At 35.1% G+C, this 15,108-nt stretch overlaps 2 protein-coding genes across 12 annotated transcripts in view; both read right to left on the bottom strand.

Annotated features, from left to right (window-relative positions):
- The window catches only part of LOC108693387 (basement membrane-specific heparan sulfate proteoglycan core protein), a 186,455-nt gene that overhangs the window by 26,930 nt on the left and 144,417 nt on the right, over positions 1 to 15,108 (bottom strand). For 7 of the 11 annotated variants that reach the window (XM_018202279.1, XM_018202288.1, XM_018202280.1 and 4 more), the window contains 3 exons: positions 14,845 to 14,952; positions 6,732 to 6,890; positions 2,446 to 2,562 (listed from right to left, as the gene is read on the bottom strand). The exons of 1 other annotated variant lie outside the window; for it this stretch is intronic. In XM_018202279.1, the coding sequence (XP_018057768.1) occupies positions 2,446 to 2,562; positions 6,732 to 6,890; positions 14,845 to 14,952 (384 nt within the window). The remainder of the gene's footprint in view (positions 1 to 2,445; positions 2,563 to 6,731; positions 6,891 to 14,844; positions 14,953 to 15,108) is intronic. 3 more of the 11 variants (XM_018202283.1, XM_018202282.1, XM_018202286.1) reach the window with 3 other exon arrangements.
- Positions 3,877 to 6,187, bottom strand: LOC108693391 (suppressor of tumorigenicity 14 protein homolog). The gene is made up of 2 exons (XM_018202292.1): positions 4,973 to 6,187; positions 3,877 to 4,067 (listed from the first exon to the last, which is right to left on the bottom strand). Exons 1-2 carry the CDS (start codon positions 5,145 to 5,147, stop codon positions 3,883 to 3,885), a joined length of 360 nt encoding a protein of 119 aa, XP_018057781.1. The 5' UTR covers positions 5,148 to 6,187; the 3' UTR covers positions 3,877 to 3,882.

Here is a 15,108-nt window from a genome sequence, read left to right as displayed (position 1 = left end):
CTCTCTCTCTCTCTCTCTCTCTCTCTCTCTCTCTCTCTCTCTCTCTCTCTCTCTCTCTCTCTGAGAAACAGGATTTGACTTTATTACTGAATTCTTGTGTTCTTATTTCCCTCTTTATTCTATTTTAGCTTATATTTAAAGTGCAGTTTATAATATGACTTCTTATTCTCATTGAATATTATACGAATAATAATCATTTCCATTTCATCACTTTATTAATAATAATATATTAATTATAATTAATAATAATATAGAAAACGAATAAATCTCTGATATTTATGTTTGATAATCGTACTTTGTAACATTGTTAGTGTAACATTGTTAGTCTCTGAGAGATATAGATACAACGATCACTAATTATAATATCACTCTTAGATCAAGTTTGATTATAGGATATATATAAATATATGGACAGAAAAAGATAAGTTATTGTTAATAAAAATGATTCGAACGGTATTCAAAATTGAATGTATATATAATGTTTATATATATAAAATATAATTTAGGCTGATTTTATTTTATGTATCCACTTATTTGATTCAAATTGTACTGAGGATGACTTAAATTATTGGGATCGAAATGTTTACTTACGATTGAACAATACATGTAATTTACATTAAGAACTAGTATTGGCTCGTATTGGCAATTACTTTTTTATTCATTTAATAAATAAGTCATAAAGAAAGAGAATGAGGAAGAAGTTCAAACACTTCGAAAGCATCTTCCGAGTTTGGCGATCGAGTTTCGAGAATGAATTCCCTCGAATTGATTTTGATTCATCCATCTTTGACAGAGTGGTCCCGGGGTGACTACGGCAAGTGGGGCCGCGACACGTCGGTATTCGAGTTAATGGTCAGTCAACGTCCGGCTAAAACGTGCTCAAACGATCGATACAGGGCTACGAAATGAGATTAACAGCTTCCGCGTACGTGTGTACGCGTCTGTGCGCCCGTATTAGTTACACAGCCTCTTAATTGCCAACTTCAACACCGACGTGCGCGCGAGAAGTCGAATGACTACACCGTCGCCGTCGTCGCGCCCGTTACAGTTGCTGTCGCTGCAGTTACAGCTGCAAAGTCCCTGCGTAGCCGTTTATTAACGTTCTGCACAATCGACATTCCGCATAAGATACGGAGAAGTCGTTCGTATATAACATCCTAGGAACACATCACACAAGTCAAGAGAAAGTAATCAGTAAAAGTAACATAATGACTTTATTTTAACGTCATGACAGTATAATGATTTTTGGCTATAATATTTGATTGTTTATTAAAAATCAAAATAAAGTCATTTTAATTTTTTGTTGACTTCTGTATGTTTCTTAGAACTGTCTTAGAGAATCGGCTAATCTTAAATAGATTTCGCATGCTGCATTACTACATCTTTCACCGTGTTGTCTTACCGCCCAAGCAAAACAATGAGAAAGATGGAATACGCAAAGTACCCTTTGACACAAAGTCTGTGATTTTTGTTGCACGCGGGAGTAGAAGCTAATTTCAATAAAAAAAAGTTGACAAACATATTAAGATAAAGAAAACGAAATAAAGATTTGAAATAAAAATAAGATCAAGTGTCAAGAAGTAAAGAAATGTCGGCACTTGATCCTGCGTCTATTTCAAGTCTTTAAACACTGAAATACACACATCATGAGCACTTTTTTAGTTAACATACGATGAATTGAACGCAAAATTGATTCATGAAATGAATTAGCAATTGGTTGCATTCATTCACTGTTAATTCGTTAAGAATATAATTTAAATATCATATGCTCATAACAAGAATACCATAGTCGCAGAAAGTATTATGACCCATAATGAAAATGCTAATAGAGAAAAGAGTTTCAGGAAGTCAATCATCTAATTAATTAATTTTTCCCTAGAGCGGAAACATGAAAAGTGATAATTTTTATGTATGTATGTATATATATATATACACATGCATACACAAAATTTTCACTTTTTACGTTTCCACTTTGAGAAAAAAGCATGATTAACCCTCAGAGGGCAAAAGAAAAGGTAGAATAATAAGTTATAGAGAAAGATTAGAATAAATAGCGCACGGAAAAAAGTTATCGTTTTAATTGATATATTTTAATACTATAAAAGTCTCTATTTATGCTAATATACATATATATATATATAAATCTCATTGACTAATTATTAAATTAACGATAAGCTTTTTTGGTGCGGATTATTATCGACATAAATAATGCACTAAGAAAGACACAGACCTAAGTTACAAAATGCAAGTATCCAATGTGACTAAAAAGAAAAGTACAAAAAATTTTATAAGTAACTTGCTCTAATTTGTAATGCAATACTATCGACGATACTGCTATGTCATTCACTTATCGAAACTACTGTGTTAAGACGATTCCAGATATGTGGCTTAGGTCCATATCGTCCTCGGCATGAAATAAAGCTAAAAACTAAAAATCATTGTTACGAGAGCAATTGAATTCGTCGGAGCCGTCCAAGCAATGCGGCCGGCCATCGCAACGTCTCTTAATGTCGAGGCACACTCCATCGTTGCATCGAAACCACCCAGGTGGACATTCGGTTACTACAATAATTACCAAGTTCCATGTCGTGTATTATCGTGCATGCTATCCATACAGGAAGAATAAGGGAAAAAGAAAAAAAATGGCCTTACCACCGCAGGATTCCGTATTTGTTTCAGATAATCAGACGTGTAAGGCTAAAGAAACGTGCTGTCATCGCACGTGAAATTCATTTTATTAACACTTGAGTAATCGCGGCGATATGTATGCAAATTTTTTATCTTTTAATTGCAATCGGCGCATATTACACAAGACGGGAACACCTGTTTTGACAGATATTGATTTTGTGATGTATTCAGATTTCCCTTAGTAATCCTTTCCTCGAAAGAAAAAAAATCTCGCTTATAAATTAAATACTTCTCAATGTGTATGTATTTATTATTCAATTTAATTATTTTTAATTTACCTTCTCGAAGAGACTTCTATCGATGATATTCTCAAACCGATAAACATCATGAGTAATAAAGTCTACGACTACTTAAGTGTTAAACAAACGTGGGGATGCTCGCATGAATTATTACGCGTTTCTTATCATACACAATAGACGCTGCTTGTCACCCTTGTTAGTCGTATATTATTGTACTTTGCTGAGTACACCAAGCACTCTGCTCTAATAAGTTTCTAAGGCAAAGTATACAGTAGAATGATCAATCCTCATGTGAACCCATCGGGACATTCGCTCTTCTTGCATCGTCCAATTAATATTATCATGAGCTACTTACAGGAGCTTTTATCATGCGCTTCCAAATGTTCATACCGGTTATACTCCCAGAAAGACACGTGCGCCAACACTTACAACATAGACAAAATGCAACGTGTGACATCAAGCAGCACATGCGAGAGTTTCCTTTCGCAAGGAAAGAATGCGATACCATATGTAATAAAAAGTCATTCCATGCATACAATGACTTACAATTTCAATGGTAGGTTGTTGAGATTTTAATTTAATAATACATAAATACATCCATATATTTTTAGTTCTTAGTCAAAGGAATCAATTTAGGATACATTGAGATTGGGATGGGAATAATCATTGTACTGTTGTTATTGTATGACGAAGGGAAATAATTAATAAAAAATGAAATAATGATTAATTTTCTATTATCATGCAGGCATTAAAATTAACAGGAAATATATTATTAGATAATTCAAACTTAAATTTTATAACATGCTGCATAGATTAATATTACATCTGATTGAGTAAAAAATTTTTCTAATCGAGATACAATCATTTGAGAATTCTAGCAAATTGAAAATAAATGGAAATTATGATATTCATCTTGTAAAAGCAGGTGTGTAATAATTTTGCAGTGTGCGACTGGCTAACAAGCAAGAGCAGTGAAAAGGCCATTTTTTGTGAACGATTGTGGGCGTAAGCTGTATATCATATAATTACCACATAGATCCTCATCGGATCCGTCGCTGCACTGCGTTATTCCATCGCATCTTTGGTTTTCCGGCAAGCATTCGCCACTGGCACACTTCCATTCGGCAGGTATGCATACTCCTTTATGACACAGCATGTCAAAAGCTCCCGCAAAAAGCATTAGGGATTGGGGAATAGTAAGGAATCATGGTGTCATAATTTATTGTTACGTAAGCATGTATCATACTGTATGAAATTGATAAAAATTTCAGTAGGAACAAAAGTAGTTTAAATTAAATTCTCAAATCAAATTAAAGAAATATTTAATATATCAAAATTTTATATTAATACTTAAAAATAACTACAAATTATACATCAAATTATAATTTATAGATCATCAATATATAGTAAAATTATTATAGTATTATTTTAATATTATTATAATATTATTAACAGTTATTAAAAATTTATAAGTAATTACTAAGTCAATCATAAGAAAATAATCAATTTGAATGACACCACTGAAAATTTGTGAGAATAATGAGCTATCAGTAATGAACTTTTATTGAATTGTCGATGATAAACATTAGCAATATATAAGTAGGTATGTTGCATTTCAATAAAGAACTACAGTACTACGCAAAAAATATTTAGTAAAATTTATCTGTCAGTGTTTTCAATATACACATATTTTTACGACATTAAAAATAACAAAATATAAACTGAAGCAGAATTATTAATAAAAAAAAAATGTAATTTATCAAACTAATTTAGGACAATTTATCGAAAGAGCTTATTATAGAAAAAGAATTTTAGCGAATTACTATAAATAAACACATAAAAATGAAATAATAAATATACATATAAATTTTTTTATTTTATAAGCAAAAGAGAGATTTCCTCAGGCTTGTAAAATCAGAAACCGTTCGTCATCGTTAATATGAATACACGAAGGGAGGAAATCAGAAAACATTTGTCATCGTTAATATGAGTATGCGGAAAGGAAAGGAAGAGGATGGGCTGTGAGAACAAGATGAAATCCTTACCGCAGCCGCGCTCATCGCTGCCATCGAGGCAGTCGAAGATATTGTCGCATTTTCGTCGTAGAAGAACGCAACTGCCATCATCGCAGCGCATTTCTGTCCTCGGATCGCATTCCCTCCTGCGTTCGGGTGTCCAGCGTGGATCAGAGTCTGAGCGCACACATACACACAGGCACATTCAAGGGAAAAATCCGCAGCAAGGAAAATGAAGCATCGAGCAGCCAAAAGATCAAATTTAAAAGTACACTTGCAGTGAGATGTAATGCATTTACTTTCTATCATACCATAATGCAACTGAGAATGATGCAATAGAAAACTAAAAAGAGAATACCAGTTCGCAAGCAGAATCATAAATGTGACTAAGATGTTGCATAAGAATGCCCTGTTCATTCAGTTCCCCAAATTTTCTTCTCTTTCCCTTCGTTTTTTACTGTCCTTTCGGCAATTAGCAGACTGTTGCCGGAAAAACACTAAAGTTTGCAGGGAAAAAAAAAACATTCAAAGGAACTCCTATCCAACACCGTCATCTGCATCCGAGCGTATAAGTTTGTGCGTAATGCAACTACTTGTACATCAATGCATGGCATATATATCCGCAGGCTGTTTTGTAACGCGGCGATTTGCAGCGCGAACGGGCGAGATTACCGTCAACGATCACCGTGAATCTTCCGTACGGGGGATTCGCGGGGTAATACGTTTCCGGTGTGTTCCGACCCTTCCGCACTCAGGTGGTACGATAAAATAAAGCCGTTGTCGAGAACACGGTTTGTTGAAGAACAGAAGAAAAAAAGAAAAGAAAAAAAAAAGGAAGAGAGAGATGTACTTGTACATCTTCAATAAGTTGCCTCGGTAAGTTTAGCAGTCGCATCTCGTAAGTATAAATTTTCCCAGTGCGCGGTAAAACGAATGTTACAATGGCCGTCGGGATCTTTGGAGAAGCAACAAGAGGAGGAATCGTTTTCTCGACCACGGTCGTAACGATTGATCGTGAGAAATGCACAATGAAATACAACCATCGTCGAGTGTGTATCCGCTCAGGCAGGTAGATCCACTTGTCCCGCGTAAATAAGAGTTCCTTAAGAGGATTCGACCGAAAGCAAACATTACGGACCTCGGGCGAAGGCAGGCAACTTGTAACACTGCGAAGCTCGAAGATATTTTTCAAATCTCTCATTTTTATTGTTTAACATCTAGCGGCGAATAAAACTGCATAGAGTATCGGCATGTATAAACAACTAAAATTAAATGCGTTTACGTTTAATAGTTACGAATAAAAAATTATAATTATTATAACGAATAATAAATTATTATAACATATATATATAGAGCTATATAAAATAAAAATATTCTTTTAGACAGATAGGCGTTTGATTTTTTGACGTTTGATTTTTACAGAAATCTAATTAATCAATTTAATATTGAAAGATAATAATTATTTATTTAGAGTACTAAAAGTACTGAACCATAGTGCTTTTAATACTTAAAATAAATAATTAATTACTGTGTTTCAGTATCGGATGTCAGTATCAGATTTTCGTAAGGAAGAGCGTTTAATTTTAATGTTTTTCATATGATGAAATAATTCGTCAAATAATATAATTCATTATAATTTTTTTTGTTTCGTTTCTATGGGAAAAATCGATCGAAGGTTCCAATTATTTACAGATCTACCGAGATCGAATAGTAATAGCGGAACACGCTAGACGAGGTTGCATAAATGTATTATGAATGAAGCGATGGACACACTGAAAAAGGAGCGTACTGGTGGTAGGCGAAGTGGTGTGTGTAGTGTCGTTAGCGGACGGGGCGCAGTCCTCGTCGCTGTGATCTGGACAATCCGGATGGCCATCACACCTGTAGACATCCTCGATGCACTTGTTCCCGGTGGCGCATTTGAACTGGTTAGGCGTGCATTCCCGCTCTGTATTTTGTTTTGTTCAGCGGACATATGCGCAAAGAACACATACATTTTTACACATATATACAATCACTCCGTGTACATATACATATACATATATCGAAGCGGAAAGCGTGCCGCACACGCAGTCTCAGACTTCTTAGAGCGAGACGCTTTCGACGTTCGACGCAATTCGATCGTCGGTCTCGTTTTTTTCATCCACGAGCTTTTCTTTACTTAATTGATAACTTCTGCTGTCTGTTGTCACATCACGAAAGCGAAAAAAGCTGCTTCTGAGGCAACGAGAGTGTTATTTAGCAGTAATGATTTATGGGAGGGATTAGGGAGAATTGGAAATTATATTCGGCCTACACGCGTTTATAAAGCCGAGCTATATTTTATGTTGAATCGGATGAAATGCTCGTGAAAAATAACCTGTCGTATTGGTTAATGCGAATTACAATGTTGCGTGCAATGCGCGAAAAATGTGTCGTGACGATAAGCGTAGCTTTCCTACGCGATCGACTATAGTTTTGCGGGAGATACACGATTATTAGCTTCACGTAAATATGTGTAATGGTCTGCTATTATGAGGTCGTTTGTCAGCCGACGAACGATTCCGGTATTTAGAATTAAACTTCGCAGAAAGAATCGTGGTCTCCATACATATTCGGTGTGTATTTTCGCAGAAATTCGATAGAAAACGCGGATCAAAAGCGAATAAGAAAATATTTGAGTGAATTACATTTTATATGTTAAAATATTATATTACATTGTTACATTTAACGTAATGATTGAATTTTCCTGTAATGATAATTATGTTATCTCATAAATTAATCGTAAGATATTGTATCAAGTTTCATTATACATAAATTATAATCGAAATATTTGGCATTGTTCATATCTCTTACAGAAAAGTTTGTAGGGAATTTATAGGAATGCATCAAGGATAATATAAGTTATTTACATAATTACATAATAGATGTACTTATATACAGAGGCTAATTTAAACGCAGATTTCGCCTTCAGGCGTTTTTGTTTTACTACTCTTATTATTATTTTCATTTCTAATTTAATTATAAATAATATAGTTACCAAAACGCTTACGATAATATTTTACTTGAAAAATTTTTATATACATCAAAATTAATTATTAATTGAAATATATTTACCACTCGAATAATCGAAATCTGCGATTAACATTGTCGGCTCTGGTCACGTTAGTGTTGGATCCGAATTTAAGCTCTGTAATTAGCGTCTAACCAACACGGAACAAGTCCGTGATTAGATTCAACGAGGGAAATCATTAAGCGATTGGTTCAATGGCAAGCGTTGTTTAAGGTGCAAGCTAAGCAGGGTTTCGGAAAAAACGGTGTAAAGAAAGAGAGAAAGAATTAGGTAGAATTATAACTTTCTTGCTTTTGAGTCAGATAATGCATCATTTTAATCGTCAATGGAATGACTTGATGTCAATATAATACAGAATATAATTATGGAATAATAAAGTGTTCTCTGAATATCTCTCAAGGCATTTTTCATAATTAAGGAAAGATCATGTTAAGAATAAAAGCATTAATAAAATCGATTATTCGTTACTTTCAACGGTGTTTTGCAAAATATTTTGTTCAAACCGTCTATCAATTCGAATGCCATAACATTGCGAATAAATAATTCGCACCAATTATTTGAAATCAATTTTTGCACGTTTGTAGTTAAAATTCCATCGCGTCACTTGTTATTGTACGGGTAACGATATCGATAAAACACAACAAAAATATTATGTTTCACTTCCAAAACTTTTTTTTAAAGCTCGAATTGCATTAAATGTCAAAATAACATTGATTGATATTACGCCAGCAAGTCATCCATGCACTGTCTTCTTTTTTTTCGGTCTTCCCTCCTCCCCCCCCTCTCTCTTTTTCTCTTTCTCTTTTAATACCGAGTAGCGTGAAAGGTATACATGGTTATGTACCGCAATAAAGCTCGTCTTCTGCCCTGGGGCAGTCGTCGAATCCGTCACAGACCGAGCTCTTCGATATGCAAGAGCCATCCCCGCAGGTGAAGTCCGTGGAAGGGCACGGGGCCAAACCTACAGAGCCATCGGCAAAAAACAAAGATCCTCCTGATCAACGCTCGCATCTCGCATTCTACCGTTCAGTCGCCTCGATTTCAATGGATTTTCGAAATAAAGTTTGAAAATCAGGGGGGTAATTTGAGTTCATTAATTTATGATGATTTACATCGCGTTATTAAAATAAATGTAAAAAGTAAATTTTTTTTAATAAATTAAAATATCTTATTACTATGTGTGTACTTTCAAAAATTTGTATTAAAAAATAATTTATATTGGCGATTGAGAGATAGACGAGTTCGAGGTTGAAATACAAGCTATGAACATATAAAGAGACATTTAAAGCAGTTTTAGGCGTGGTAGAGGACTCGTAAATCTGTACATGGAAAGCATCTTTGGTAAAACGCATGATTCTGTAACCAAGAGATCTTATTATATTTTAAAGCTTGGTCTAACATTTAAAGCGTCGTGAAGAAGCCTTATGAGGGTGGTTAGAATTATTTTACTTATGAGAGACGGTAGGAATATTCCACAATATACGAAATCATCCGATTTTGAACTATAAAATAAAACGATTCGTTTGATAAACTATATACAAATATTTTTAGTAAATTTCACGCGCGGCATTTAAAGTTTTTATTTTAAGTTTTGTTGTTTCATATTCCTTTACCTTCTCCTTTACTCCAATTCGTAAACTATGTACAATGTTCGGGTACGTGTGTCGTGTGGATTGCATATTATCATTACCGGAAATGATTCTTTATGGGTGTCATTGAAATGCTTCTTTTTGCAACAGAGAAGCAAATTCTGTATTCTTGTGAAAAAAGTGAATGAGTAATGCGTGATACGACGATGATGTCAATGGAATGGATGAAATGAGATGTTCTTCCTACATCCGAGAAAAGAGGATTCACGTTTTGCCATTGCGGACTCAACTGGCGATCTAATCGCGAACATAAAAATAGTGGCAGCTGATCGTATGTCTGCAGTACGCAGAATGACTAATGCAATCATTGATAGATGCATTGATACTAATTCCTGCAATCGTTCATCGTAAATCCTCCTCAGACTGAGCGAGGAGCTTCGACGAGTCTAATAAGAACTAGATAAGATAATCGTCTAATAAGCGATAAGATAATTGTCTTCGGTCACTGCACTTTAAGGATCACCGTCTGACTATTCTCTCTCTCTCTCTCTCTCTCTCTCTCTCTCTCTCTCTCTCTCTCTCTCTCTCCGGAAATATTTTTACAAAGATGGACAACACAATGTAAACGTACACTCTTACACTGAACGGAAAGTTATTATTTATTCATAATATTTTTGTTAACACATTTGTTCCCCAAAGCTGCGTAACACATAACAAACGACGATTTTCAACACCATGACATTGATCCGAAAGCACAAAAGCAAGTCTTCTGCATTCTTTAGATAAGAACGATTTGAAGGAGGGATAAAGTGAAGTATCTATGCAAATAGCTGGAAATAAGATTCCTGAAGTTTTTTTTCGCGAAAATCTCGGTAGTTTCCCAAGGACGTTCACATATTAACCAATTTGATATCTTCAAAGCTATGTTCTGTACAGCGAAGATGACAGTTCATCCCGAAATGACGTCACGCTTGCTTGAGATTCACGTGACGCTCCATCCAAGGCGAAATATTTTTTACAGCATGAAACAAAGAGCGAAATGAAACGCCTCTCGCATTATTATTTTCTACTGGGGAATACCTTTGGCGCAGTTCTCCTCATCTGTACCGTCCAGGCAGTCTCTCTTGCCGTCGCAGACGTGCAACGCGTTTATGCACATGCTGTCGCAAGGATGCTCAAAAGGGCTGCATCCATCAAGATGCGACGTGTCGTCAACAGTATTCGAAGTGAAGTCAATCCGTTTATTATTAATTCTTTGATGCTCCTCCCACCTCTTAGAGTATATATAATCGCAGTCAGTTTCGTCATTGGCGTTAAGACAGTTTACGATACCGTCGCATACCTGGTCCTCATCGATACATATATATTTATCGCAAGCGTGTTGAGTCTCGTTGCAATTATCGATCTCGTAATCCTCTATGGTCTCCACGATACCATTGTCGATTTCATTATCCTCATCGGATATTGATTTCTCCAATCCGTCTTCTTCCTCTTCACTATTGAGGTCTAAATTCATGTTGTGCATAGTGCCTTCAGAATGCGTAGTACTTTCCCAAGACTGTGTTCCTTCGTTATTTTTATCACTTTCTTCATTCAACATAGATTTACTTATCATTACTTTCTTTTCCTTATTTTCTTCATCCTTAATCATACTATATATTGTGCTTATTTCTTCATCGCTTACATTCTTATTTTCTTTACTGAAATATTCCCAGATTAAAGTAGTGCTATCTAATGTAGATATCGAAAAATGATCGCTGACAGATGTACTATAATAGCTTGTTTCTTCTTCTATTGAATCACTTGTAATTGGCAGCGAAGTAACATCTTTTTCACATTCCGTTGATTTGTCTGTCTTTTTATTATCATCTGTCCACCAGTTAAGCCAGTTACTCTCAGTGCTAGTCGTAATTAATATTTTACATTTTTTAGAAATTTTCTCATTGGATGCCGTTGATAAATAAGATATGATGTTACTGGTAACGAGATCTATGTTCGTTTCTTCCGATTGAAATTCGTTGTCAATGCTGTCTTCTTTGGGATGTTTTGAGATGGACTCATCAGCGTTAGAGGATTCTATTTTAAAAGATTCCGTTGTAATTTCATCAGTGAGGTACCAGTCATTTCCACCAGTGCTCGTATTACGATTATCATCAGTTTCGTTGTACTCTAGATCATTAGGGGACAACGTCTTCACCCGCTCTGAACTATAATCGTTGCCATAATCGACGCTCGTCGGCTCGTCGACTTTCCAACCAACGGATGATGTCGGTTTCCTCTTACGTTTCGCATGATTCTTCCTCCTTTTCTTGGGCCTGTTCTTACGACCATTATGACGACTTTTGTGCTTGCGTTTGCTGTGTCTTCCAATGGATGTTTTCTCTCTGGGTTTGTTTGCATCCCGCGTGACGATCTCGGGAACCCTCGTTGTCGTAAAATTGAACAGCACAACGTCAAAATCATCCTCTAATTTTTCTTTCAAAATCTCTCTGGATTCATGTAATTCCTTCGATATCGTATTTGTATTCTCTACAGGTATTGATTCCATCTCATTTGAATTTATTAATCCGGAATCGATCTTCTCGTTACTTTGTATCAAGTTTTCGTTGCAACATTTTTCGAAAGAAATATCTGATTGTTTATGCGTTTTATTATACTTTTCATTACTTCGATTTTGCTGAATCGCGTTATGATTTGAAATTGAAAGATTTGATATCATATCGATATTGTCAACGTTAATTGTTGGAAAATACCGACGACGTATTTCAGCCTTTGGCGATTTAAGTTCATATAGTAACTTTTCTGTCTTTATTGAAGAATAATCATTTTTGTTCGGTTTTGCTGTTGCGGACATTTCTTCTAAAACAGATGAAGCTGCTTTTTGTCTTTTATATTTCATATTCGTCATGTTATATTCTTCAATTTTAGTCGTGTTTAAAGTCACAGGAGCTGTTCTTTTAGATGGCGTGACGCGATGTTTTAAGTATTTATTGTAATAATTTGAAACCTTACTGTCTTTTCTTACCTCGTATCCAAAAAAATTTTCTTTATTATTCGGATTGTTATTCTTTGTTTCAATATAATTTTCTCGTAAATTTGGTTGACCGTGAGTGTTATTGAATACATCAGAATAAATAAATCCAGTTACATTTTCCAGCATATTCCTCTTTTCATTCTGCCAAGCCTTAGTTATTTCATGCTTATTAATATTTTTTGATGTCGTTGAAGTTCGTGTATCAACTGCGAATTCTGTCGACACTTTCATTGTAGATGAAGTTAAATTCCTCAAATATTTATCGTAATATTTTTGGTAAGCCGAATTGTGCTTTCTGCGTTGATTTTTTCTAAGAATCTTATTGTTGCCATGTACATCTGTCGTACTAAAATTCCGATTAATATTAGCATCATTTGTTATTGTCGTTATTTTAGAAGTTGTATAAATTGGCTTAATTGGAACTTCAGTTGAATCACTCTGACGACATACTATGTGCTTAGTTTTAATAAACTTGCAGATCAAATTATCAATCCGTTGAGTAATAGTATCAGTTGATTTTTTTTTAATCATTAAAGAATTTTGCGTGTTTATTTCTTCATAAATATTTTTCGCAGCTTCTACAGTGATGTTTTTAGAGCGATGTATCGCTTTAGTGTTGTCAATATTATTTTTATTAGACGTATTATTTTCCAATTTCATTGGTGTTCTCTTAATTTTATCGCTATTTTGATATTCCATATCTATTTTCGAAGAGATTTCGATAACGGTTTTGATGTTCGAATTTTTTAATTTGGAAATATTCTTTTCTGTAACATATCTGCTCTTTTTATTGGGTCTAAGAATCATAATTGTTGCGTCTACGTTGAATGTATTGGATTGTTTCGGTGCGCAATCAGGATTGTTTTCACTTATCATTTTTCGTGTTTTATCGCGATTATTGATAGATTGTAAACCAAAGTTTTTCAGTGAAATATTTTTTTGTTGAAATAGTTGCAAAGATCTCACGAGATTATCTGACAGGTTGAAAGGTTTTGGAATTCGAGACTCGTTGCTTGATCGCTTTAAGGTTTGGTTAACAGTTGGATGATAAATTTCGGCATTACTGCAATTCGCATCAAGATTATGAAATCGATTAAATTTTACGTATTGCGAGGACGAGTTATTATCTTTCGATTTAGATGTAATTTGGATCAAATATGTCGAGGGTTTCTGCAGCATGGAGTTTGGAATTCTTCGTTGTTGAGTTTCTTCCGGAAACGCTTCCAGGATCGGTTTATTGATCGTCACGGCTGGTTTGATAGTGAGTCGATCGGCGTTTTCCGTCGTCACGGGTTGTATATTCATATTCCTTCGGCGTTCAGCGAGTTTCCTTCCATAGGAAATCGCGGTCGACTTCCGTTCGATCACGAACTTTCCGGTATTTCGCCACGGATACCTCTCTACGGGCGGCGCATGATTTCGCGATAAGTAAAATTAAAAAGGGATTACGGCAGAAAAAGGCGAATATAATGACGAAAATATCACGCGGAATGCTTGGAAGCTATATTTGAAAGTTAGTACGATGGAAGACGAGTTGGTTGAATTCGGTTGCAGTATTAGACTTTCTATTACCTATACTGCATACTAAATTACAATAATATAAAAATACTAATAAAATTGAATAACTTTTTGTTATAAAAATAGAAATAAAAATTTTTAACTATTTTAAAAAACTACTCAATCCTTGGAAATATATATGTATTACATATACATATATATAAGCAGATTCTTTTTGTCTCAAAGCGCCTCAATCTCAATTAATTCTATAAATTCTAATAATAATATTTGAAATACAATTCCAAGTTCTAGTTATATTTGAAAGTCAGCACAATCGATGAAAGGCAAGTTGATTCTGTTGGTTTCAATATAGACTTTCTATTACTTGCTGCATAGCGAATTACAATAATATGAAAGTACTAGTAAAATTGGAGGTAACTTTTTACTACAAATCTATTTTTAAAAAGCTAATCAATCCTTATATAGAAACAAATACTTTCTCTCAAAATCTCAATTTCAACCGATTCCACAATTTGAATAACTAAAAAAATCTGTATTATGACAAGCGTCATCCCGTGTACATTGTCCAATACAGTTCGCGACATTATGAATGTATTTATTGAATGACTTGTCTCGTGCACGCGCGCAAGTGTGATGTAACGTGTATATGTGTTTCAGTATTGTGTGTAGAAGAAAGAACGTGTAGGTAAGTGTGGTGTGGCATAATTACCGCAGTCCCTCTCATCAGAGCCATCAGAGCACTCGTTCACCCCGTTGCACTGCAACACGTAGTTGATGCAGCTGCCGTCCGTGCAGCGAAACTCGGTGTCTCCGCAACCTGCTCCATACACCATACACTCATGCGCATTTAAAGATTGCATCGCCTCGCTGACGCGCGTCAGCCCCCGTCCTCAAGTTGTTCCCATCCCTCCAGGATCACTCATGATCCACCAGCAAAGCCGCGCGATCGCGGTTCCAAGCAAGCCCTTCGACA

This window comes from Atta colombica, unplaced genomic scaffold, assembly GCF_001594045.1.
Source record: "Atta colombica isolate Treedump-2 unplaced genomic scaffold, Acol1.0 scaffold9, whole genome shotgun sequence".
NCBI classification, from domain to species: Eukaryota; Metazoa; Arthropoda; class Insecta; order Hymenoptera; family Formicidae; genus Atta; species Atta colombica.
Note: the sequence above shows the minus strand (reverse complement) of the source record. Positions and strands in the feature narration are given on the sequence as shown.

Coding starts and splice junctions, on each gene's coding strand:
- LOC108693391 (XM_018202292.1), bottom strand. CDS start 5,147: ATGTGCCTGTGTGTATGTGTGCGCTCAGACTCTGATCCACGCTGGACA. Junction 4,068..4,972: donor CAGCGATGAGCGCGGCTGCG/GTAAGGATTTCA, acceptor TGTGTCATAAAG/GAGTATGCATACCTGCCGAA.